The sequence below is a fragment of the Tachyglossus aculeatus genome, chromosome X2 (genome assembly GCF_015852505.1).
Source record: "Tachyglossus aculeatus isolate mTacAcu1 chromosome X2, mTacAcu1.pri, whole genome shotgun sequence".
Lineage (NCBI taxonomy): Eukaryota > Metazoa > Chordata > Mammalia > Monotremata > Tachyglossidae > Tachyglossus > Tachyglossus aculeatus.
The window spans coordinates 859,245-884,976 of NC_052100.1; the positions used below are offsets into that span (position 1 = coordinate 859,245).

At 56.5% G+C, this 25,732-nt stretch overlaps 1 protein-coding gene across 1 annotated transcript in view; it reads right to left on the reverse strand.

Moving 5' to 3' along the window:
• Nucleotides 1-8,272: 8,272 nt before the first annotated feature.
• PINX1 (PIN2 (TERF1) interacting telomerase inhibitor 1) overlaps nucleotides 8,273-25,732 on the reverse strand; it is a 32,385-nt gene continuing 14,925 nt past the window's right edge. Inside the window, exons 5-7 of the mRNA XM_038771130.1 lie at nucleotides 25,445-25,537; nucleotides 21,559-21,638; nucleotides 8,273-9,626 (exon numbers count right to left, since the gene is read on the reverse strand). Coding sequence (XP_038627058.1) covers nucleotides 9,048-9,626; nucleotides 21,559-21,638; nucleotides 25,445-25,537 — 752 coding nt within the window. The 3' untranslated portion in view covers nucleotides 8,273-9,047. The remainder of the gene's footprint in view (nucleotides 9,627-21,558; nucleotides 21,639-25,444; nucleotides 25,538-25,732) is intronic.

The following is a 25,732-nucleotide window of genomic DNA, read 5'->3' on the forward strand; positions in this document are numbered from 1 at the left end:
TGTGCCGAGTACTGTTCTAAGCCCTGGGATAGATACGAGGTCATCGGGTTGTCCCACGGGGGGGTGCTCACAGTCTTCATCCCCATTTTCCAGATGAGGGAACTGAGGCCCGGAGAAGTGGAGTGACTTGCCCACTTCAGGTGGCGGAGGCGGAATTAGAACCCACGACCTCTGACTCCCAAGCCCGGGCTGTTTCCACGAAGTGACTCTGCTTCTACTGGAGCCTCCTTCCCTTCCCCACAGCACCTGTATATATGTATATATGTTTGTACATATTTATTACTCTATTTATTAATTTATTGTACTTGTACATATCTATTCTATTTATTTTATTTTGTTAGTATATTTGGTTTTGTTCTCTGTCTCCCCCTTCTAGGCTGTGAGCCCACTGTTGGGTAGGGCCTGTCTCTATTTGTTGCCTGCCAACTTGTACTTCCCAAGCGCTTAGTACAGTGCTCTGCACACAGTAAGCACTCAATAAATATGATTGATTGATTGATTGGGAGCTCACCTCCTCCAGGAGGCCTTCCCAGGCTGAGCCCCCTCCTTCCCCTCCCCACAGCACCTGTATATATGTTTGTATGTATTACTCTATTGTATTTGTACATATTTATTCTAATTATTTTATTTTGTTAATGTGTTTTGTCCTCTGTCTCCCCCCTTCTAGACTGTGAGCCCACTGTTGGGTAGGGACCGTCTCTATATGTTGCCAACGTGTACTTCCCAAGCGCTTAGTACAGTGCTCCGCACACAGTAAGCGCTCAATAAATACGATTGATTGATTGATTGGAGGAAGGGGCGGGGGGCGGTTGGGGGGGATTCCAGTTTTCCACCTGGTCCCTCCTTCCACAGGCTGTTTCCGGTGGCGGGGGGCTGTTCCAGGCAAAATACATTTTCCAGGGGATCCCCCTCCCCCCCACCCTGCCCCCGTCCCTACCGGCAGGAGAGAAGAGAAGTCACAGCGGCGGTAGTTGCATGTACTGAACGCCCTCGTGGTGCAGTGCATTGCGCTGAAATGAGCGCTCGGGAAAGTACCGAGGACGCACCCTTCCCGGCCTTCTGACCTCAAAGAGGGCCCGCTCTAAATCAATCAATCAATCAATCAATCAATCGTATTTATTGAGCGCTTACTATGTGCAGAGCACTGTACTAAGCGCTTGGGAAGTACAAATTGGCAACACATAGAGACAGTCCCTACCCAACGGTGGGCTCACAGTCTAAAAGACAGAAAGGAGACAGAGAGGAAAATCATAATAATAATAATAGCATTTGTTAAGCGCTTACTATGTGCAAAGCACTGTTCTAAGCGCTGGGGAGGTTACAAGGTGATCGGGCTGTCCCGCGGGGGGGCTCACAGTCTTCATCCCCATTTACCAGATGAGGTAACTGAGGCACAGAGAAGTGACTTCCCCAAAGTCACACAGCTGACAGTTGGCAGAGCCGGGATTTGAACCCATGACCTCTGACGCCAAAGCCCAGGCTCTTTCCACTGAGCCACGAGAAAACAGAGACACGGAGGGACCCATAGAGAGGGACAGACAGGGCAGAGAGATTCACACACACACACACACACACACACACACACACACACCCATAGGCAGGTAATATGTACACAGATTTATTGCTGAATTGTACATTCCAAGCGCTTAGTACAGTGCTCTGCACACAGTAAGCGCTCGGTAAGTACGATTGAATGAAGGAGTGAATTACTTAATGAACGCATTAATCAATGAACATCGTAGTGGAAAGAGCCCGGGCTTGGGAGTCAGAGGTCGTGGGTTCTAATCCCGCCTCCGCCACTTGTCAGCTATGTGACTTTGGGCAAGTCATTTCACTTCTCTGGGCCTCCATTACCCCACCTGTAAAATGGGGATGAAGACTATGAGCCCCACGTGGGACAACCTGATGACCTTGTACCTCCCCCAGTGCTTAGAACAGTGCTTGGCACATAGTAAGCGCTTAACAAATACCATCATTATTATCTCGTATTCTCTCAGAGCTCCTATTAAGGCTCTGCCCGCCCCCCAAACGTGCTTAATAAATTTTCTGGCGTAAAGGCTTGGGCAGCGAACTAAAAACTTTCATTCATTCATTCATTCATTCGTATTTATTGAGCACTTACTGTGTGCAGAGCACTGTACTAAGCGCTTGGGAAGTACAAGTCGGCAACATCTAGAGACGGTCCCTACCCAACCACCGGCTCACAGTCTAGAAGGGGGAGACAGACAACAAAACATGCAAACAGGTGTCAAAATCGTCAGAACAAATAGAATTATAGCTTGAGAGCTTATTGTGTGCAGAGCACTGTACTAAGCGCTTGGGAAGTACAAGTCGGCAACAGATAGAGACGGTCCCTACCCAACCAAGGGCTCACAGTCTAGAAGCTGCGGTGGGATTCCTGTCCCCCTGCGTGGGGGTCGCAGGGAGGCCCGAGCTGGAGGGGTGATGGGGTGATTTAGTAGGGTGATTAAGCGCTTAGTCCAGTGCTCTGCACACAGTAAGCGCTCAATAAGTACGACTGAATGAATGAAAGTGATTTTATTTTATTTTATTTTGTTAGTATGTTTGGTTTGGTTCTCTGTCTCCCCCTTTTAGACTGTGAGCCCACTGTTGGGTAGGGACTGTCTCTATATGTTGCCAATTTGTACTTCCCAAGCGCTTAGTACGGTGCTCTGCACATAGTAAGCGCTCAATAAATACGATTGATGATGATGATGATGAAGTGATGGGGATCTCAAAATATTGGGGCTCAGCTCAATCAGCCCGCGGCCCTCTAGGGGGCGCACCGGAGCGGAGAGTGGCGCCCCCTTGTGGCCGAAGGCCAAAGTCCGGCGCCAACCGGGATTCATTCATTCATTCATTCATTCATTCAATCGTATTTATTACTAATGATGGCATTTGTTAAGCGCTTACTATGTGCAAAGCACTGTTCTAAGCGCTGGGCACTGTTCTAAGCGCTGGAATAATAATAGTGATGGCATTTATTAAGCGCTTACTATGTGTAACGCACTGTTCTAAGCGCTGGGGAAGTTACAAGGTTATCAGGTTGTCCCACGTGGGGCTCGCAGTCTTAATCCCCATTTTCCAGACGAGGGAACTGAGGCCCAGAGAAGGGAAGTGACTTGCCCAAAGTCACCCAGCTGACAATTGGCGGAGCCGGGATCTGAACCCATGACCTCTGACTCCAAAGCCTGGGATCTTTTCCACTGAGCCACGAAACCTATATTTGTTGAGCGCTTACTGTGTGCAGAGCACTGGACTGAGCGCTTGGGAAGTCCAAGTCGGCAACAGATAGAGGCGGTCCCTACCCCACGACGGGCTCACAGTCTAGAAGGGGGAGACGGACAACTAAACAAAACATGTGGACGGGTGTCAAAATCGTCAGAGCGAATAGAATTAAAGCTAGATGTACATCATTAACAAAATAAATAGAATAGTAAATATGTATAAGTAAAATAGAGTAATAAATCTGTACAAATATATATACACAAGTGCTGTGGGGAGGGGAAGGAGGTAAGGAGTCGGGGGGGATGGGGAGGAGAGGAAAAAGGGGGCTCAGTCTGGGATTCATCCTCAGCCCCTTCTGTCACAGGCCTGATTATGGGGTCACCACCACCCCTATCCTCATCAGCTGGCCACTGGACTGGCCGCCTACTGTGTGGAGAGCGCTGTGCTGGGCGCCTACTACGCGCAGAGCCCTGTGCTCGACTTGTACGTATTTACTATTCCGCTTATTTGTTTAATGATGTGCATACAGAGAAGCAGCGTGGCTCAGTGGAAAGAGCCCGGGCTTGGGATTCCGAGGTCATGGGTTCAAATCCCCCTCCGCCACTTAGGTGTGTGACTTTGGGCAAGTCACTTCACTGAGCCTCAGCTCCCTCATCTGGAAAATGGGGATGAAGACTGTGAGCTCCACGTGGGACAACTTGATCACCTTGTATCCTCCCCAGCGCTTAGAACAGTGCTATAGCTATAATTCTATTTATTCTGATGGCTTTGATACCTGTCTACGTGCTTTGTTTTGTTGTCTGTCTCCCCCTTCTAGACAGTGAGCCTGTTGTTGGGTAGGGTTGCTGACTTGTACTTCTGCAGCACTTAGTACAGTGCTCTGCACACAGTAAGTGCTCAATAAATACGATTGAATGAATGAATGGAGCACTGCCCTGTGCTTGACGCTTATGGGACCAACAGAAGCAGCGTCGCTTAGTGAGTAGAGCACGGTTCTGGGAATGAGAAGGACCCAGGTTCTAATCCCAGCTCCATCACATGTCTACTGTGCTGTGTGACCCTGGGCAAGCCACTTTGAACTTCTCCGGGCCTCAGTTACCCCATCTGTGAAACAGGGACTAAGAGAAGACTGTGAGCCCCATGTGGGACAGGGGCTGTGTCCAACCTAATTGCCTTGTATCTACCCCAGCACTTAGGACAGTGCTTGGCACCTAGTAAGCGCTTACCACGTACTATTTTTATTATTATCTACTCCGTATTCTGGCAGTGAAACTGTCCGTTGGTGCAGCCGGGGCAGGGAGATACCTGTATATATGTATATATGTTTGTACATATTTATTACTCTTTATTTTACTTGTACATATCTATTCTTTTTATTTTATTTTGTTAGTATGTTTGGTTTTGTTCTCTGTCTCCCCCTTTTAGACTGTGAGCCCACTGTTGGGTAGGGACTGTCTCTAGATGTTGCCAATTTGTACTTCCCAAGCGCTTAGTACAGTGCTCTGCACATAGTAAGTGCTCAATAAATAGGATTGATGATGATGATGATGAGAATTGCAGCACCTCACGCCCTTAGGGGGGGCATCCGGCCCTCAGGACCCCTTAGGCTGGGCCCGAAGCGGGTGTCTACATGGGCGGCAGGCCTCAGGGGCAACCTACCACCCCCGGCCTTTAGGAGAAACAACCTGACCCTGTCCGGGCCTCCCCTGCCTCCTGAGTGTCCCGAACTCGGCGCTCGGGGACTACAAATCAGAGAAAAACAATACTTATAATTATAGTATTTGTTAACGGCTTACTATAGGCCAGACACTGTACTAAACACTGGGGTGGATACAAGTTAATCGGGTTGGATACAGTCCCTGTCCCACTTGGGGCTCACACCCTTGATCCCCATTTTACAGATGAAACCCTGAAAAGTTAAGTGACTTGCCCAGGGTCACACAGGAGGAAAATGGCAGAATTCGGATTAGAGACTTGCGGGTTTCCATGCTTCCCTGGGTGAGAGAGTGGGGGGCCTTTCGAGGGCCCGGATGCAAGAAGACCTTGTCTGGGACTCTTCCATCATCATCATCAATCGTATTTATTGAGCGCTTACTGTGTGCAGAGCACTGTACTAAGCGCTTGGGAAGTACAAATTGGCAACATATAGAGACAGTCCCTACCCAACAGTGGGCTGGAGCTGGGGGGGGGGGGGGGTGAATGGGTGCTGAGACCACCCATGGCCACTGCAGTAGCCTGAAAAGCGAGGGGCAGGGGAAGCGGGGGGATGTCTCCTGCACCTAGGTGAAGCGGATGGAGCACGGGCTTGGGAGTCAGAAGGTCATGGGTTCTAATTCCGACCCCACCACTTCCCTGCCGTGACCGTGGGCAAGTCACTTCACTCCTCTGTGCCTCAGTTACCTCATCTATAAAATGGGGATTGGGACGGTGAGCTCCACATGGGACAGGTTCTGCGTCCAACCCGATTTGCTTGTATCCACTCCAGCGCTTTGTACAGTACCTGGCACACAGTAAGCGCTAAACAAATACCACGATTATTTTTATCTCTAACTCTGCTGGGTGGGAATGAGGGAAGGTAGAATGTTTTCCCTGCCCTCCGCACTAGCCCAGGCCTTCCAGCTCACTTTCATCAGTGCTGCACTGTGGCCCCTGTACCATTTCCCCCCTGGCCTGGGATGCTCTCCCTCTGCTCATCCGCCAAGCTAGCTCTCTTCCTCCCTTCAAGGCCCTACTGAGAGCTCACCTCCTCCAGGAGGCCTTCCCAGACTAAGCCCCTTCCTTCCTCTCCACCTCGTCCCCCTCTCCATCCCCCTCATCTTACCTCCTTCCCTTCCCCACAGCACCTGTATACATGTATATGTTTGTACATATTTATTACTCTATTTTACTTGTACATATCCATTCTATTTATTTTATTTTGTTAGTATGTTTGGTTTTGTTCTGTCTCCCCCTTTTAGACTGTGAGCCCACGGTTGGGTAGGGACTGTCTCTATATGTTGCCAACTTGTACTTCCCAAGCGCTTAGTACAGTGCTCTGCACACAGTAAGTGCTCAATAAATACGACTGATTGATTGATTGATCTCCCTCTACAACTGGTGGACACATCTGCTCCAGCACATGGTGGGGAAAGATGCAACAACCCTTCCACCCCCACCCCCCCGACTACTGCCCCTGTCCCTGAGTTTCCAGAAGCCACCTTGGCTCCCTCCACCCCCGTCGGGGGAAATGCCAGAGGGGATGATGCCAGCGCTTAGAACAGTGCTTTGCACATAGTAAGCGCTTAATAAATGCCATTATTATTATCGCCCCTGTGACGTTACCAGGGTGACCAGTCTTCACCCAGGATCAATGTGGGTCTCCGCTTCCTGCAGGCCACTGGGCTGGGTTTCTACAGGAATAATAATGATGACATTTATTAAGCGCTTACTATGTGCAAAGCACTGTTCTAAGCGCTGGGGAGGTTACAAGGTGATCAGGTTGTCCCACGGGGGGGCTCACAGTCTTCATCCCCATTTTACAGATGAGATAACTGAGGCACAGAGAAGTGACTTGCCCAAAGTCATACAGCTGACAGTTGGTGGAGCCGGGATTTGAACCCCTGACCTCTGACTCCAAAGCCCGGGCTCTTTCCACTGGGCCACGCTGCTTCTCCACCCAGGGGCTGCCCCAAGTCTAAGCCCCTCACCTGACCCCAAGGAATCACTCTCCCTGTAGTCTGGGCTCCCTTCTTCGGGGTACCTGAGAAGCAGCATCACGTAGTGGCTAGAGCAGGGGCCCAGGAGTCATAAGGATCTGGGTTCTAATCCCGGCTCCGCCACTTTGCTGCGGGACCTTGGGCAAGTCACTTCACTTCTCTGAGCCTCAGCTACCTCATCCGTAAAATGGGGATTAGGACTGTGAGCCTCAAGTGGGACAGGGACTGTGTCCAACCTGATCGCTTGGTATCGGCCCCAGCACTTAGAACAGCGCCTGGCGGATGGTAAGCACTTACCCAATGCCATAAATAAAAAAAAAAGGGGTCCAATCTGGACCCAGCTGTGAGTGGGTTCCTCCCTGTGAAGTCAGGGCAGCCCGGGCACTGCCCGCCTGCCTCTGTTGTCTCTGCCTGGGACCGGTCTCCCAACTACCGCCCCCGATGCCTTCCACCGCTCTGTGCCAGGGACAAGCCCGGGCAGGCTGGGCACCCCGGGTGACACGGTCCGGGGGACTGTGGGGGTCCACAGGGTGGGACCGGGGCCCGGGCCGCTCCTCTGGTGGCAGAGGAGGAGGCAAGCCCAGGTCCCGGCTGCCAGGGCCTCCCTGCCGCGGACCCGGTGGAGGGCATGCTACCTTCTCTCTGGGCGGGCTGCCCCCCGTGAGCTGAGATCCAGATCGAAAGGTCACTAGGTTGTGTGTCTTGGCTGGGATGGGAGCCCGCAGTAATGCATACATCAGGCAGAAGCCCCAGGCCCTCGGTTCCTCCAGGCCCACACCCTTGGCCATGAGCCAGCCGGGAGGAGAGGCAGCCGGGCTGGGAGAAGCCAGAAGGTGGAGGGTGGGCAGGGAGGATGGACAGAGAGGCTGGCAGAGACGGGGCACGGAGGATAGGTGGGGAGAGGCTGGCACAGAGGGGTGTTATCTGTAAGCACTTACTATGTGTCAAGCGCTTTCTAAATGCTGGGGAGGATACAGGTCAGATACAGAGCCACACGGGGCTCACAATTCATTCAATCGTATTTACTGAGCCCTTACCGTGTGCAGAGCACTGTACTAAGCGCTTGGGTAGTACAAGTTGGATATAGAGACGGTGCCAACCCAACAGCGGGCTCACGGTCAATAGGAGGGAGAACAGAAAACCCCCCTTTTCAGGTGAGGTAACGGAGGCACAGAGAAGCTAAGTGACTTGCCCACAGTCACACCGCGGGGCCACAATTCGAACTCAGGTCCTCTGACTTCCAGGCCTGTGCTCTGTCCAATAAGCTAAGGATGAGGACGGGGGGGAACGGGCGGTGAGAGGTCAGCATAGGGGGCACTGGCAGAGACAGGCCTATGTGGGAGGATGGGAAGGGAAAGGCTGGCAGAGAAGGGTCAAAGACAGAGAATGGGTGGGAAGAGGCTGGCAGCCTAGGTGGGCTTAGCCTGGACCGTGTTTCTGGGGTTGGAGGTGGTGTTGAGGAGACTTGTGTGCAGGCAGAGATGGGGAACGATAGAAGTCCTGGAGAGGACCAGGGACATTCTGCAGGGCACCTACTGTGCGCAGAGTCCTGTGCTGGGCGTCTATCAGGTGCAAAGTGCTGTTCTGAGCCCCTATTGGGTGCAGAATGCTGTTCTGGAGGCCCATGGGCAGGGAAAAGTAATTTTCCCGGCTATCTTAGGGAGGTCAACCCCAGCCAGGAGTGTCTCACGGGGGCCCCGAGGTTCCCGGCGTGGCCGCCGGGTCCCGAGGTCAAGGCCGACAGCCGGGTCAGGGTGCCGGGCAGGGCCTCCGGCGGCCAGATTCCTGCTCAGACAAACGGGGCCGGCGGGTGGGGAACGGCACGGACCAGGCGGCTGCATTCTCCGCTAGCGACTCATAATCCTTTAATGGGTCCGAGGCAGGAAGCCCAAGCTGCACTCGCTGAGGGCCACGGAGGAAATTGGCCGGGGAGACCAGGAGCCTACCCCCTAGCCCCCCGCCTCCGATCCCGGCTGGGCCCCGATCTGGGTCTGGGCATGCGGGAGTGCGGGCTGGGGGTGTGAGGAGCGAGGGAGGTCCCGCCTGGGGCCCGGAGGGCGAGGTAGCAACACCACCGTCCCTGGCCCAAGTCTGTGGCCTGGGTCTCCCCACCCAAGGCCAGATCTAGCCCTCTTCCTCTTCCTCTCTTTTCTTCTTTTTCTTCTTCTTCTTCTTCGGTGGGGTTCTCTCTTGGGTCTGCTCTCTGGCCTCCTCCTCTGCCTCCTCCTCCACCTCCCGCTTTCTCTCCTTTTTCTTCTTCCGCTTTTTCCGCTTGACAGAGGATCCCGTGGCCTCGGGGTCCTGGTCTCCGGCCGCGCAGACCCCAATTTGTCTGTGCTCGGGGGCTTCGGCCCGGCTGCCCGCTTCTCCGGGGCTCTGGGATTCCGTGTTCTTCCTCTTCCTCCGTCTCCTCTCCGTCACCCCTGTCGCCTCCTGGGCCCCGTCCTCGTCCTCCGTCTCCTCCTCTGCTTCCTCTTCCTGCAGGCCCCTGCTCTTCCTCCTCTTCCTCTTGTCCTGCAGCCCTCTGCCTGGAGCCTGGTCCTCGGGGGGCTGGGTGAAGCCGGCGCCTAAGAGGGCATCCTGGTTCCGCTTCCGGGATTGCTGGAGTTCCGCCATCCGCTTGGCAAAATACTCCTGCACGGTGAGGGCGCTGGTCACTGTGCTGGACTCCTCCACTTCTGTAGAGTCGGGGTCAGGCCCCTCCTGAGGAGACAGACGGGACAAAACTTTGGTCAGGTCTAGGGCTGGGTCGGTCCGAAGGGCAGCGAGTGAGCACAGTCCACTGGGCCCCCATCCCAACTTGTACTTCCCAAGCGCTTAGTACAGTGCTCTGCACACAGTAAGCGCTCAATAAATACGATTGACTGATCCCCTCCGGGCCCTGTCAGCCCACAGGCGGTGGTGGCCGAGGTGATCGGGGCCAACTGGATCGGTCCCGGGGCCACCGCTGGGCCGGTGGGTTGAACTGACCACAGGGTGAAGGGAGGCCTGGGCGTCAGAAGGATCTGGGTTCTAATTCCGACTCTGTCACGTCTGCCGTGTGACCTTGGGCAACTCACTTCACTTCTCTGTGCCTTGGTTACCTCATCTGGAAAATGGGGATTAAGCCGGGAGCCCCATGGGGGACATGGACTGTCCCCAACCTGATCACCTTGTATCTACTCCAGCACTTAGTTCAGTGCCTTGCAAATAATACACATTTAAAAAAAAAATTAAGGCAATCTAGTGGGGGGAGAAAGTAAAAAAACTTACAGGTAGGGAGAAATAAAAGAATAAAGATAGGGACATGAAGTTCTTCAGAGGTGTGTGTGTCCAACTCCTGAAACCCTCTCGGCATTTCCAGACCCAACAAAGCATTTAATGATGTCCTGCTAAACCGTCAGCTCCTTGACGGCAGGGATCTTGTCATTGTCTGTTGTCCTCTCCCCAAGCGCTCAGCACAGTGCTCTGCACACAGAAAACTGTTAGTCCTTTCAGGGCAAGGAATGTCACCCAGCTCTCTTGTCCTATCCAAAGTGCTCAGCACAGCCATCTGCACACAGTAGCCTGTAAGCTCCCTGAAGGCAGGGATAGAGAAGCAGCGTGGCTCAGTGGAAAGAGCACGGGCTTTGGAGTCAGAGGTCGTGGGTTCAAATCCCAGCTCCGCCAATTGTCAGCTGTGTGACTTTGGGCAAGTCACTTCACTTCTCTGTGCCTCAGTTCCCTCATCTGTAAAATGGTGATTAAAACTGTGAGCCCCCATGGGACAACCGGATCACCTTATAACCCCCCCAGTGCTTAGAACAGTGCTTTGCACAAAGTAAGCGCTTAATAAATGCTATCATCATCACCCCTTCCTTCCTCTCCCCCTCGTCCCACTCTCCATCCCCCATCTTACCTCCTTCCCTTCCCCACAGCACCTGTATATATGCTTGTACATATTTATTACTCTATTTATTTATTTAATTTTGTTAGTATGTTTGGTTTTGTTGTCTGTTTCCCCCTTTTTGACTGTGAGCCCACTGTTGGGTAGGGACAGTCTCTATATGTTGCCAACTTGTACTTCCCAAGCGCTTAGTACGGCGCTCTGCACACAGTAAGCGCTCAATAAATACGATTGATTGATTGTGCCTACTAGCTCTACTGTCCTCTCCCCAAGCGCTTAGCACAGCGTTCTGGATGCAGGCCGCGGAGTGCACACGCCTTTCCTCCCACCTCCACGGGCCGTTCCACACCGCCACTTGTTTGGAAGAGGAGTCAACACCACAAACGTGGTCATTTCTCTGTGGCAACATCTGGTGCACGCCGGGGTGGGGGGGAAGGGGGTTAAACTGACAACAGCCAGGCAGCCGCTGGTAGGGAAAGAAAAGGGAGCCAGGAAAAAAGAAGAGAGCGAGAGAGGGAGCGAGACAGACTTCCCGCTTCCACCAAAGGTCCTCGGGCTCGGAAACTTTCCTTGACTCACGTAACAACGGTTCCCGCAGCCCCGGTGGGTGGGAGCGTCCGACCCGCTGGCCTGGGGCGGGGTCGTCGGGTAATCCCAGCCCATGGGAATTTCCAATCCCCGGTGATCCGGCTTCGCTCTCTGCGCACGGAGACCCGCTCTGGGATGTCAGTCTTCCCGGGGAGTGCAGGGATTGGAGCCGGGCCGAGGGTGCTCCGGGACAGGAAGCGGGATCCAGGAACGTCCCTGCACTGTACTGAGCGCTCAGTCAGGGGAGGGCAGTACGGTGAGGAGACCCGATCCATCAGGGTGGCCTGGGAGTCAGAAGGACCTCTAGATCGTAAACTCATTTTGGGCAGGGAATGTGTCTACTCTGCCAAGTGCTTAGTACGGTGTTCTGCACACAGTAAGCACTCAAAAAATACAATTGACTGACAAGGACCTGGTTTTAATCCCAGCTCGGCCACTTGTCTGCCGTGTGACCTTGGACAAGTCACTTCATTTCTCTGGGCCTGTTACCTGGTCTGTAAAGCAGGAATGAAGACTGTGAGCCTCATGTGGGACATGGACTGTGTCCAACCTGAGTAGCTTGTATCTGTGCATCTACTCCAGTGCTTAGTACAGTGGCTGGCATGTAGTGAGCGCTTAACTAATACCATTAAAATAAAAAAAAAGTGGTGCCAGTCTAGCAAGAGAGACAGACCTGGTCTGGGACCATCTCATTAGATCGGAAGCCCACTGAGGACCACCCCAGGACTCTGGGTCCTGCTGTACTGAATTAATCAATGGTATTTAGTGCTTACTGTGTGTAGAGAGCAGTACTAAGCTGTACTCTCCCAGAGACTCAGTATGGCGATCTGCCTGAAATAAGTGCCCAGCACAGTGCTCTCCACAAAAAAGGCTCCCAAAAAAGGTGCCCGGGAAAAAGAGCCCAGGCTTGCAAGTCACTTCACTTCTCTGTGCCTCCGTTTCCTCCTCTGGAAAAATGGGGATTCAACACCCGTTCTCCCTCCCGCACAGACTGTGCGCTTTGGGCGGGGCAGGGACAGTGTCTGGTCTGCATATCCTGTGTCTGCCCCAGCGCTTAGAGTGCTTGACACATAGTAAGAGCTTAACCAATACCACTGATATTATTATGACACTGCCCTGGCATGCGAAGGCGGGGGCTCCGGGAACACTGCCTGTGACAACATAGGCCAGCCTTTATGGTGGTGTGCCAGGGGAGCAAGGAGGTCAAAGGAAGTGGCCCCCAGGCCAAGTGGAGAGGGTCAAGGGGTGACACCAACGGAGACGGGGAGGGGGGATGCAGGAAAACAAGGGCTCCCCTGAGAGGAGGGCAGTCTGTGCCGTTGCTTTGCTCGCTCTTGCCCTCCGGGGCAGAAAGGCAGCCCACGGAATCTGTCCTCTTCTGGGCGCGGCCACCCGGACCCTCCTCCGACGCAGGAAGTTGTGTTCTGCGTCGCCCGGACACAACGAGCCTCGCCCTGCACTTATCTCTCCGGCTTGGTCCTCCCGGGAGCCCTGGGGGGCCAGGGGGAGCCGGACTCTGGCCACCCTCCTCTTCCTCCTCCTCCGCTGGGAGCCACGGACAGGGCCCCTCTGACCAACCCTGCTAACTCCCTCTTTGATTCCCTCTTGTCCTTGGAAAATCCCTACAAGGCAGGGTGCATCCGGCCACCGAACGGAAGCACCCCGGCTCCGGCTCCCAGCGAGCCCTGGGTCTCCCCGCACCGTGCCCAGGGGGGCCGGGCCGGGCCTACATAGGAAGTAGGGCCTTCCCCATTCTCCTTGACGGGAGCTGGGGGGAAACAGAATGGGTTTGGGGGGGGCGGGGGATGATGAAGCCCCCTTTGGAAGCCCCAGCTGACAGGAGAGACGAGGGTTGACGTGTCTCGCCTCCGCACAGGAACAGGCAGGACTCCGGGGCCCGTGTGTCCAGTGGAGATAAGCGCAGGGGTGTCTGTCCTTGCATCTTATCAGCTTTTCCTGCTCCCCTCCAGATCAGGGAGCCCGTGCCCGGCCAGCCAAAAGTCAAAGCAGCTGGCCCAAGGAAGGGGGCGGAGGATGGGTAGGAGGCCTCGGGCTCTGTCCCTGCTCACCCCCTGGCCTGGCCCCACTAGACTCCAGCCAGGGGCAAGAGGGATGGGGCAAGCCCGGATTGGGGCCAAGCAGTAGACCCCTTGGGGTGGTCCCTGCCCCCTGCCCCCTGCCCCCCATCTTTGGGGCTCCCAGCCTAAAAGGGAGAGCACGGATCCTCTCCCCAAATGGACAGATGAGGATAGAGAAGCCCAGAGAGGGTAAGTGAGCGGCCCAAGGTCACACAGCTGGCTGGGGAGGAGGGGGAGAGGGGACTAGAATCCAGGTCTCCCGACTCCCTGTCCCGCAATGCTGGCAGACTTGGCCGGGACTGTGGCCGTCGGCCCCAAGTGGGATGGGGGTGGTTGGGGGGAGGAGAGAAGCTGGGGGACGGGGCAGGGACCGACCACGGCCTCCGCGGCCCCAAGGAGAGCCCGGCTGGACCTCAGCCACCCCAGAAGGGGGTCTCCCCGGAGGTCGGTCAGGGATCGGACTCCGCTCTCCCGGCCCGTGGCGGCCAACCGGCGCAAGGGTTTCTCCCGGGAAGAGGGAGAAGAGTGTTTACCTTCACTGGCAAAAACAGGAACTGGTGAGAACAGAGATGTGAACAGAAGGCTGCAGAGCAGAGGCGGGGGACGGAAGAGGAGGGGGAGCCCTCAAGGAGCTGGCTTCCTTCCAACCCCCCGCCCTTCTCTTCCTGCAGCTCCATCCTGTGCCCCCTTGACGGGCTGGGGCTGGATCTGAGATCTAGCCTAATAATAATTACGGTATTTGTTACGCGCTTACTATGTGCCGGCCACTGTCCTAAGCGCTGGAGTAAAGTTAATCAGGTTGGACACAGTCCCCTGTCCCACATGATGTTCACAGTCTTAATCCCCATTTCCCGGATGAGGTAACTGAGGCCCAGAGAGGTGAAGTGGCTTGCCCAAGACCACACAGCAGACAGGTGGTGGAGCTAGGATTAGAACCCAGGCCCCTGCTCTACCCACTAGGCCATGCAGCTTCTCTAGCTGCTTCCTTCACGGTGCTCGAGTCTCCCGGGCCCCCAGGTGGGACACCGATCAGGGCTTGGGCAAAGGGCCAGCCCCTCCTTGGGCACCCGGCCCAGTCCGTCCGCGGACCCTGGCACGGGGGGCGGGGCAGTGCCCCCGATTCTGCCCAGGAACAGAGAGACCCATTTATCTCTGGCACGTATTGAGGGCAGCCCGTCCGGGGCCCAGCGGAGCGGACGCTGACAGTGATGGAGAGAGAGAGAGGGGGCTGGGGGAGACAGCACGTCCCGCTTTCCCAAATGTTGAAGCCCGGAACGAGACGGGTCCTTCCAAACGGCGAGGGGGCCCCCCGCCCGGGGTCCGGCCCAGGCCGGAGCGCGGACGCACCTGTGCCCGCTTAACGGAAGGGTGGCTGTCTGGAAGACAAGCTGGCTGGGACCTGCGAAGCCCCTGAGACACTTTTCTTAGGGCCGGCTGCGGTGGTCTAGTGGATAGGGCAGGGACCTGGGCATCGGGAGGTCCTGGGTTCTAATCCCGGCTCTCTGACTTGCCTGCTGTGTGACCTTGGGCAAGTCACTTCACTTCTCTTGGGCCTCAGCTACCTCATCTCTCCCCCTTTTAGACTGTGAGCCCACTGTTGGGTAGGGACCGTCTCTATATGTTGCCAACTTGTACTTCCCAAGCGCTTAGTACAGTGCTCTGCACACAGTTAGCACTCAATAAATATGACTGATTGATCTATACAATGGGGATTAATGCTGTGAGGCTCCTGTGGGACATGAACTGTGACCAACCCGATTAGCTTCTGTCTCCCTCCAGGGCTTAGAACAGTGCTTGACACATAGTAAATGCTTAACAAATACCATCATCATTATTATTATTATGTATTTGTTAAATGCTTACTATGTGCCAAGCACTGTTCTAATAATACCATAATATACCATAATAATAATATACCATAATAATCATTATTATTATTATGGTATCTGTGACTTGTCGGTTGTGTGACCTTGGGCAAGTCACTTCACTTCTCTGGGCCTCAGCTACCTCATCTATACAATGGGGATTAACACTGTGAGGCTCCTGTGGGACATGAACTGTGACCAACCCGATTACCTTCTCCCTCCCTCCAGGGCTTAGAACAGTGCTTGACACATAGTAAGTGCTTAACAAATACCATCATCATCATTATTATTACGTATTTGTTAAATGCTTACTGTGTGCCAAGCACTGTTCTAAGCGCTGGGGTAGATGCAAGGTGACTGGGCTGGATACAGTACCCACAGGGGGCTCACAGTCTTAATCCCCATTTTACAGATAACTGAGGCACAGAGAAGTTAAGCTTGCCCATGGTCACACAGCAGACAAGTGGGGAAGCTGGGATTAGAACCCATGTCCTGTGACTCAGAAACCCATGCACTTTCTGCAAAGCCGCATTATGACTGTGGCATTTGTTGAGGGCCTGCTACGTGCCAGGCTAAGGGGGGCTAAGTGCCAGGGTGGGTACCAGGGGGAGCAGCATGGCCCAGTTGAAAGGGACCGAGCCTGGGAGAAAGAGGACCTGGGTTCTAATCCCGACTCTCCTTGCTGGCCTGCTGTGTGACCTGGGGCGAGTCACTTTACTTTTCTGGGTCTCAGTTCCCTCATTTGTAAAACGGGGGTTAAGACTGTGAGCTCCACGTGGGGAAGCAGCGTGGCTCAGTGGAAAAGAGCACAGGCTTTGGAGTCAGAGGTCATGGGTTCAAATCCCGGCTCCCCCAGTTGTCAGCTGTGTGACTTCGGGCAAGTCACTTAACTTCTCTGGGCCTCAGTTACCTCATCTGTAAAATGGGGATTAAGACTGTGAGCCCTCCGTGGGACAACCTGATCACCTTGTCACCTCCCCAGCGCTTAGAACAGTGCTTTGCACATAGTAAGTGCTTAATAAATGCCATTATTATTATTATTATGACAGGGACTGTGTCCAGCCTGATTAGTCTGTATCTACCCCAGCGCTTAATACAGTGCCTGGCACATAAGCGCTTAATAAAAACCACCTAAAAAGAAAAAAGATGGATCGGATTTGCCACGGTCCCTATCCCACGTGGGCTTCAACGGTCTTAAGTAAGAGGGAGAACAGGTATCGAACCCCCATTTTACAGATGAGGACGTTGAGTCGCAGGGAAGTGAGGTGATTTGCCCAAGGTCGTAGAGCGGGCAAGTGCCCGGGCCGGGATGATTGCTCAGGTCCGAGTGCTCTGCCCAGGCCACGCGGCTTCTCTGTCAGCTGGCCCGAGCCCAGGCCGCGCGGTTGGAGCCCTGCGGTTCTGCCGGGGCGGGGACCGGGGCGGCAAGCTCTTCTGCACACAGGTGTCGGCACCCGCCGGCCCCGGGGCAGGGAGGGACCCCTGTAATCTGGCCAAGCGCAGACCCCCTACCCCTACGGGAGCCCGGGGGTTGGAGCAAACGGGCGCTTCAAGGAAAGAAGTGCCAGAGCAAGGTTTCTCGGGAGCTTAAAAAGAGGAAAATAAAAGATCAAACGTTCCGCCCTGCCAGACTCTTTCCCCGAGTCTGGGGTTGATGCAACGTGCCGCGGTGAGCGAGACGGCTCGGCTGGTCGCCGTGATTCATCGGAAGCCTCTGGCCCGGTGCCCCTCCTTGCGGAGCAGAACTGAAACAATCACTACATTGTAAGCTCCTCGAGGGCAGGGATCGCCTTCACTAACTCTATTGTGCTCTCCCAAGCGCTCAGTACGGTGCCCTCCATGCAGAAGGAAACGGAGCACCCCACAGAACAGGTCAGGAGCGGCGGGGCCTGGTGGTCAGGAGACCGGGGTTCTAATTCCGGCTCAGCCGCTAACCTGCTGAGTGACGTCAGGCAAGTTGCTGAACCTCTCTGGGCCTCAGTTCCCCCACCTGTAAAATGGGGATGAGATCGCTATTGCTCTCCCTCCTGCTAAATAGATCAATGATAATAATAATGGCTTTTAATAAGCGCTTACTTACTATGTGCAAAGCACCGTTCTAAGCGCTGGCGTGAGGATTCGACCCTCCCGTGATCCCAGAAAGACCCCGGACTCTCTTCTGAGAGGGGGAGACTGAGGCGTGGACATGGGTCGTCCAGGAAAGAAGGCTTCAAGGAAGGAGCCCTCAATCGGGGCCAAACCTCTGCTTTGCCACCCCTCACCTTGCCCAGGGGAGGAAAGGAGGCCTCGCTGTCGGGGTAGGGAGTTGAGGGGAGCAAGAAGCCCCCCTCCCCTCCCTCCATCACCTCAAATGGCCGCTTCAAAAGCAAAGTGCAGGAGAAAAAGATACAAAGGTGAAAAGAGAGAAAAAAAAAATTCAACGTGGCCTCCAGCGTAGTGAAAAAAATGACTAAGTTTTGGTTGATGGATGAGTCGGCTGTGGGGAGCGCATCCATCATCGGTCTGCCCCCGCCCGTCGGGGTCCCCCAAGCCGGGGCCCGTGTCAGCCCCCTCTGACTGATTAATTGGGCCGGCCCGGGACATTTTTCACCGCCGGGCTCTGCTGGCGGCAGGGGTCTCTGGGGGGGGCCGCGCCTGGGGCCCCCGGCCCCTTTGGCCCCGTGGACTGGCCGGAGGGGAAGGTGGGGAGATAAATCACGGGCGCTCCCCGCGGGCCCCCTCCGGCCCCGGGCTGATCCCCGAGGGGCACGGGGGACGGAGGGGGGCTCTCTCGGCCAATGGCGGAGCGGGGAGGCACGGGAGGACCTCCCTGCCCCCAGCCCAGGAAGCTGGGGACCAAAGGGGCTCCGCTCCCGAATGTCTGAGAAACGGCAATTTACTCTGTTCTGATTAATGGGCCTCCGCCGCGCCCGACCATGAGGTGTCGATACGGACACCCCCCCATCCTCAACCGCCCCTCCATCGCGAGGGGCCGCTCGATGGGAAGGGGATTGCGGCCGTGACTTCCGCTCACCCGGACAGCCCCCGTGCCTCCATTCAGGGCCACTTGGGATCCTGCCCTTAGAGGTCCGGTGTCCACACAACCTCCCCATCACCCAACAACCATTTCTCCAGCCTCTCCTCCAGCCAACCCGAATCCCGGAGGGCCTTGGCACCTCACCTGGTTAGGAGAATCACATTTTCGGGGGCTGAGATTCAGGACAACTGGGGTCTCTTCCTAGCTCTGCCCTCACCCTCCCACCGGACTACACGCTGGTCTCTCTAGACCTCAGTTTCCTCCCCTGTCAAATGGGGGAATGGTACCTGTTGTCCCTCCCTCTTGGACTGTGAACCGGGATGGGGCAGAACCCGTGTCCAACCTGATTGCCTGGACTTAACCCAGAGCTTAGCACAATGTGTCGACCCAAGGGAAGCACGGAATCTGCTCCGGGCTCCATCTGTTTGCTCCCTGCATCTGAGGAAGAGTCCCAGGATATCGGGCACTTCCAGGGAATCCACGGTGAAGTCACAGTCCCTTTCCCCTCATCGAGGATAACCTCTCCTCTCTCTCCATCCACAGTCTAGACTGAGAGCCTACTACGTGCAGAGCACCAATCTGAGCGCTCAGGAAGAGAGCAACACAGCAAGCAGTCATGATTCCCTGCCTTCAGGGAGCTCACGGCCTCCTCTGTGTACGGAACTGGACTGAGCACTTGGGAGAGGACAACAGAGTTAGCAGACATGATCCTTGCCCTCAAGAAGCTGACGGTCTACTGTGTGCAGAGCTCAGTGCTGAGTGCTCATGAGAGTAGGATAGAATTGGTAGATATAATCCCTGCAGCCAAGGAGTTTAAAGTTCAGCATGGGAGACAGACACTAAAATAAATTACGGATAGGGGACACAACATAGTATAAAGGTAGTGACTTAGCAAAGGGTTTGGGTGGCATGGAAGGACTGAAGTGGCAGTTTGGGGTCAGGGGATGGGGGGACAATAGGGTGGGGAGATGAATCTGGGAAGGCCTTCTGAGGGAGTGGGAATCTCAGCTGGGTCTTAAAGAAGGAGAGAGCGGCAGCCTGACGGATGTGAAGAGGGGAGGCAGGAAGTGGGAGGTCAGCAAGAGATTGACAGAGGGACGAGAGCGAGGCCCGATGAGCCAGTTGGTGTGGAAGGGGCGAAGAGTGTGAGCTGGGGTACAGTGGGAAGGAAGGGAGGATAAGTGGGGTGGGGGCACAGACTGAACTGATGGGGGGCCTTGAAGCCGATGGGCAGGAGTTTGTTTGATGTAATGAGGATAACTTGCTTACTTGTTGTTTTTATGTTATTTATATTAGCTTTAAAGCCATGCATCAGCTCTGTCCTCTGACCTCTCCTGCTACCCCCCAGCTGGCTCGCATGACCCTCCTCGGGCCAGCCTTCTCCCCGTGAACCGGGGACCGTGTTCGACCTGATCATCTCACATGTCGCCCAGGAGGGAGGGAGGGAGGGAGGAAACAGAGGGGATGGGGACAAAAACGGATGGAGAGAGGGGCAGAGACAGATAGGGAGAGGGAGACAGTGAAGGAGGGAGAGACATCAAAAACGTATGATGTTTTTGGGAAGCAGATGGGTCATGTGGAAGGTGTTGTTTGCTGGCTTTCAGCTCGAGGTCCTGCAGAGCAGAAAGTAGGCCCCCCCCGGCTGCCTCCCACCCCAACCCCCCCGAAAACCAAACAGGCTGTGATCGGGACAGGCTGCTGTGGTGGTTCCCGAAGGCCCCGGGTTCCTAATCCAATATTTTCGATCCATTTCATTGTCTCTGGAAGAAAATGCCGAATCTCCAATTTGGGAGCCCCCACTGGCCACCAGCCATTGTCTCGGAGAAGCCGGGGGCAGGGAATTGGGGAGCGGCTGCCCCTGAGGGGGTCGCTCGGTAAATGGGGGGGGGCTCAGGCCTTCGCAGGGCATCTTCCTCCCACTCAGGCACCACAGGGGCAGCTGGATGGGTCAGGCCAGCTCACCTCTCTGCATCTTCCCCTGTCCCTCTGCACTCCGACCTCCCTGCTCCTCGCTGACCCTTCCCTGTCTCTCTACACCCACAACATCACTGGGAGGGAGTGGGAGGGGGCGGACAAGAGGGAGAGGAAGAGGAAAGGGGGAGGATTGAAAGGAGAGAGGATGGAGGAGAGGGTGAAGGGGAGGGGCAGGAAGGACAGGAAGGGCAGGAGGGGAAGAAAAGAACGGAAGGGGGGGAAAGGGAAGGGGAAGAAGGGCAGGATGAGAGGTGGACAGGGGAGGAGGTAGGGCCGCAGGAAAGATAGGAGTGGAGAGGGGGAGGGGATGAGCCAGAGGACGAGGCCTCTCGCTGTCCGGTTCCCGAGCCCTCAAGGGCAGGAGGGGAGAGGCCCCGGACCATGAGCCACGCTTCCCCGTGGATGGTGGAAGCCATGTGCCAACCTCACCTGCTGCCCATCGGCTGGAAACCTCCCACGCTCCCCCGTGATGCCTCCTCCCACTCCAGGGCAGGCCCCGGCGGTGAACCCATCAGACCTGGGCTCTGACTGGCCTCACGGGGAGTGAGCCCGGAGTTGACCGGCCCCAGTTGCATTTCCCTGCCACGGGAACAGTGGGGGAGAGGCCCAGGGGGTCCATGGGAGACTCCCCTCCCTGCCAGGGTGCACCAGCACCCTGAGCCGCTTCCCTGGGGTTCTGCTCTTTGCCAGCCACGTAGGGGTGGGGGGCCTGGCCTGGCTACAGCTTCATATATGGCCGCCTCCCAAGAGGTCTTGGGAAACTTGGGGAGATGAACGCTACAGAGTCCTCACCCCAGGGGAAGCCTGCTGGTGATTTTAAACTTACTAATGGCACCTCTCTACACCCACACCACCACTGGGAGGTAGTGGGAGGGGGCTTCCCACTGCTACCGGCTGCTCCTGGCAGCCACGCGGTCCAGCAGCTCCGGGAGCTGCAGGATGCAGTCCTGCTGCCCGCCGGTCACTCACCCACCTGGTTTGACCTTGTGGTGCTTCCTGGCCGGGGCCCAGGAATCAGGATCACCAGCCCGACCGAGTGACCACAGGGTGGGGAGAAAGGGTCTCCGCTTGTGTCCATGCACCAGCGAGAGCAGGTGTGTAAGCACAAGTGTGGGCGAGTGTGTGTGTATATGCGCGCGGTGTCAGGCCTGGGGAGGGTTCAATTGCCAGAGTTGCTCCACGTGAGGTTCCACAAGGACTCGGGCCCTTTCAGTGGGGACCAGGATGGAACCTGGGACGCAGCTGTTACCTTGGCAACCTCCTTGCTCTCCCGTCTCTTCCCGAAAATGCAGTTCAGATCCGTCTCGCTCCGAGAGGACAGATCCTTCCCTGGAAAAGCAACACAAACCCGCCTGGTCAATTTCTTTCCACAATAATGGGAAAAGGAGCTTCCTTTCTGTTCACTCTGGGAACAGCCCCTTCTTTATGGTGGTTGGACTTTCCCACGGTTCCTCCCCATCCTCTCACCATTACTGTGACGGAGCATGGCACATCGAAATTACCCACTGTGGGGGTTTGGGTGAGCCAACAGAGCACCCTGCCTGGCAGGGGTGGTGGGGCTGGGCCCCTGGAGGAGGCACCAGGCACCAGGCCTAGAGACCCCGTGAACTGCGAGCGAGCAAAGGCCTCCCCCAGCCCCATGTCAGGATCAGAATGCTGCCCTCTGACCTCACATGTCCCGGTGACATGACCAGCCCCCTACCCCAGACCGGAAGGGGTGGAAGGGCTGGTCCACCCAATCCTCCCCAAATGGTCCCAGCACTCGGCCCAGGGCCTCACCCGTGGGGTGTCCTGGATCATACCCCCATGAAATCATTACGACAGCCCCATTTCTACCCCCACCTTTGTGTGTGTGTGTTGGAGGTGGCAGGGGTGGGGGGTGAAAAGAACCCACATGAATGCCCAATGAACAGTGGGCAGTAGAGGCCTGTGCCGTCTTCAGCTTCCTCATCGGTAAAATGGGGATAAAACAATCTGTTCTCTCCTCCTCCAAGTCTGTGAACCCCGAATGGGACAAGGGCTGTGCCTCATCTTAAGATCCTGGATTTAGGCCCGCACTTGGCACAGTGCTTGGCCCAGCCAAAGGGCTCCATAAAGACTAGCATTATTTGCTAACCTCTCTGAAGGCCCCATTCCTCCGCTGAGAGGGGCAGGGAAGAGGAAGAGAGGGCAAGGGAGGAGGAGACAGAGGAGAAGAGGGAGTGAGAAAGAGAGGGAAAGGAAGGGGACGGGTGGGGGGGGAGGAGACAGAGGAGATGGGGGAGGTACAAGAGGAAAGAGACGGAGTGGGGGAGCGTGGATGGGGACGGGGGCCTTCGGTATCTGCGGGTCTCAGGGGTTTGACCTCTCAGTGACTCGCTCCCTCGCCCTGTTGCTTTCCTGGTTTCCAGGCAGTGGCGGTGGCAGGGCGGATTGGCAAGATGCGGGGGGCAGGGGGAGGGGACGGGGCGGGGACCGGGCCGCCGAGCACCGCGGAGTCGTCCTGACGCGTTGTCGGGTGACTCCGGAGGGAAAAACCCCCGAGGTTGGACTCGATCCCACGCCAGGTGCTAGAACCAGTTTCCCAGGTAGAGGCGGCCAATCCCAAAGCCCAGTGGGTATGTGTCCCCCCCGCCCCCAAACTGGGTCCCGCCGCCCCGGCCCACCCGTCGACACCGGGGCACGAACATGCTTCTGTGGGGATGCAGGCGGGGCCCCGGCTTGGTCCCGATGGTCCTGGGTGGGCAGTGGGGGCGGCCCTGGGAGGGCAGGGAGCCCTGGGGCCCCATGGTCCTAGACAGCGGTCCGAGAATGACATCCTACCCTTTCTTTGGGAGATAGTGGGGGCCCCTTCCTGAACCCCAAGAGCAACTAGATGTGAAGAATTCTGGGCAAGGCCAAGGAGCCCCTGGTACCCAGTAGCTGGGTGAGAGCCGTTTCCACGGTGACACCCTGGCCGGATCAGATCTTAGTACAGTGCTCTGCAGACAGGAAGCGCTCAATGAATACGACTGAATGAATCTTAGACCTGTCCATCTCGACACGGAGGTTGCGGGGGGTGATCCGGGAGCCGTGGTCACTATCCCAAGGTGGATGGGGGCTGTGGGGAGGAGACCTATGGTCAGATCTTTGTCGGAAACATCCCGAGGTGGAAGGAGGTGCTACTGGTCAGCACTTAGACCAAGCCACTCAAGGCAGGGAGGGGCCCATGGTCAGTTCTTAAGCTCGTTGTAGGCTGGGATTGTGTCTATTGTTATACTGTACTCACCCAAGCGCTTAGTACAGTGCTCTACATGCTGTAAGTACTCAATAAATACAAACGACCAAACCCACCCCACTGTGGATGGTGGGGGGGGGGGGTTCATGGTTAGAGCTCAGAATGAACAATCCCACGATGGCAGCGGGTGGCCCAGGAGGGCTATGATCAGATCTTCTGATCATAAGGGAAGCAGCGTGGCTCAGTGGAAAGAGCCCAGACTTGGGAGTCAGAGGCCATGGGTTCTAATCCCGGCTCTGCCACTTGTCAGCTGTGTGACTTTGGGCAAGTCACTTCACTTCTCTGGGCCTCAGTGACCTCCTCTGTAAGATGGGGATTAAGAATGTGAGCCCCAGGTGGGATACCCTGATCCCCTTGTACCCTCCCCAGCGCTTAGAACAGTGCTTTGCACATAGTAAGCGCTTAACGAATGCCATCATTATTATCTTCGACTGACCCATCTGTGGTCCCCCGGGAGCCCGGACGGAGGCGGCGCGGCGCCCGCGGCCGTGAAGAGGAGGGCACGGCCCGGCGCGGGCAGCGCGGGAGTCGTGGCCCCGGCCCCGCACAGCACCCCACTCACCAGAAGCATTTACTTTGCATTTCGTTTCCTTGTTTACGCAGCAGAAGGGGACACGCAGCTGGAGCCTTGTGCAACTCAATCCCGGCGCCACCCACCATTGCACAACTGGGAGGAGAAATTCTCGCCAGTCCTTGTGCCCCCGGGCACCCGGGCAGGGCCCCCCAGCGCCATCCTGGCCACGGAGCCGCACGTTCAAGTTGGGGCTTCCACGTTCTCACCTCCACCCGGCCCTCGGCGAGCCGGGGCCCGCAGCGGGGGCTGCTCCGTCGGGGAGGCCGAGTTGCCCCTTCCCAGTCCAATCTGGGGCTCGTAGAGCCACCCCGAGCGGCCTGGCCGCAGACCGGAGCCCCCAAGGCACTCTGGAAAACTACAGCTTCCTCCTCCTCCCCAGCCACTCCCGAGGGATGCCCCCTCTCTGGGACTCAGTTTCCTGGCCTGTGAAATGGACCATCTCGGGAGGCCACGTGGAGGAGTACAGGGGAGTGGGGAAGGGACTGACTCGGGACCCAATTCTGGAGGACAACGGGGCTCCATGTTCCGGCTGCCGGACAGGGGAAAGGATTGGTGGAGGGGCGGGAGGAGAGACTGACAGCTGCCATCGAGGGCGGCGCAGGGGCCGATTCTCATCATCATCATCAATCGTATTTATTGAGCGCTTACTATGTGCAGAGCACTGTACTAAGCGCTTGGGAAGTACAGATTTGCAACATATAGAGACAGTCCCTACCCAACAGTGGGTTCACAGTCTCCCGGGCTCCCCCGCCACCACCTCCGAGGCGGAAGCCACCTTCCCTCCTCTTGGGGAAGACCTCTTAGCCTGCGGCTGACCAAACGCGGGCCAGACCCCCGAGGCAGTCGGGGCGGCTTCCGCCCTGGGATGTCCGTGCAGGGGGAGCGTTGGCCACTCACCTGCCTGAAGGCAGGGGGCTGGAGCGGATGACCTCCAACCATCCGCCCAGCCTGGGCCGCTTTCACGTCTGCTGGCGCCAAAATTGCACTCCGGGGTGGCCCGAGGGGAAAGGGGTCCCGCGTAAAATGCCCAGGGCTCCCCACGGAGCTGGGGGGGGTGGGAGATGACCCCAGGAAGCAGGGAAAAGCCAGGACACAGCCTCTGTTTTCTCCCATGGCCAGGGGGGAGAATTCCGGAGAGCCCACACCCCCATCCCTGCCCGGAGGGGGCTCCTCCTGGATCCTTCGACGCCCACAGCGGACGCCCTCGGACAGGTCGGCTGGCCCACCCCCGCCGCCTCTGCCCCTGGGAGTCCCTCGTGGGACCCGGCGGGCGGGCTGGGGCGGGATGTGAACGACTCCTCTCACCTTTCGTGAACTTCATGTAGTGAAGCCGCTTCCTGGACGATTTTGACTTCTCTTCCAGGCTGAACGTTGGCTTCTCTTTGGAGTCGGAGGAACCTGCGGGCCGGGAGAGGGCAGAACGGGGGGAAGAGGTTACGACGGCTGGCTCACGATCCCGCGGCCCCTGGCCCGGGCCTGCCTGTGCAGAGCCCAGCAAGCCCCAGGAACCTGTCTTTGGGAAGCTTTAAGGTCGGGGATAAAGGAACCTATTTGCATCTGGGGAAAATCCGGGCAATTGTTTTTCCCAGCTGT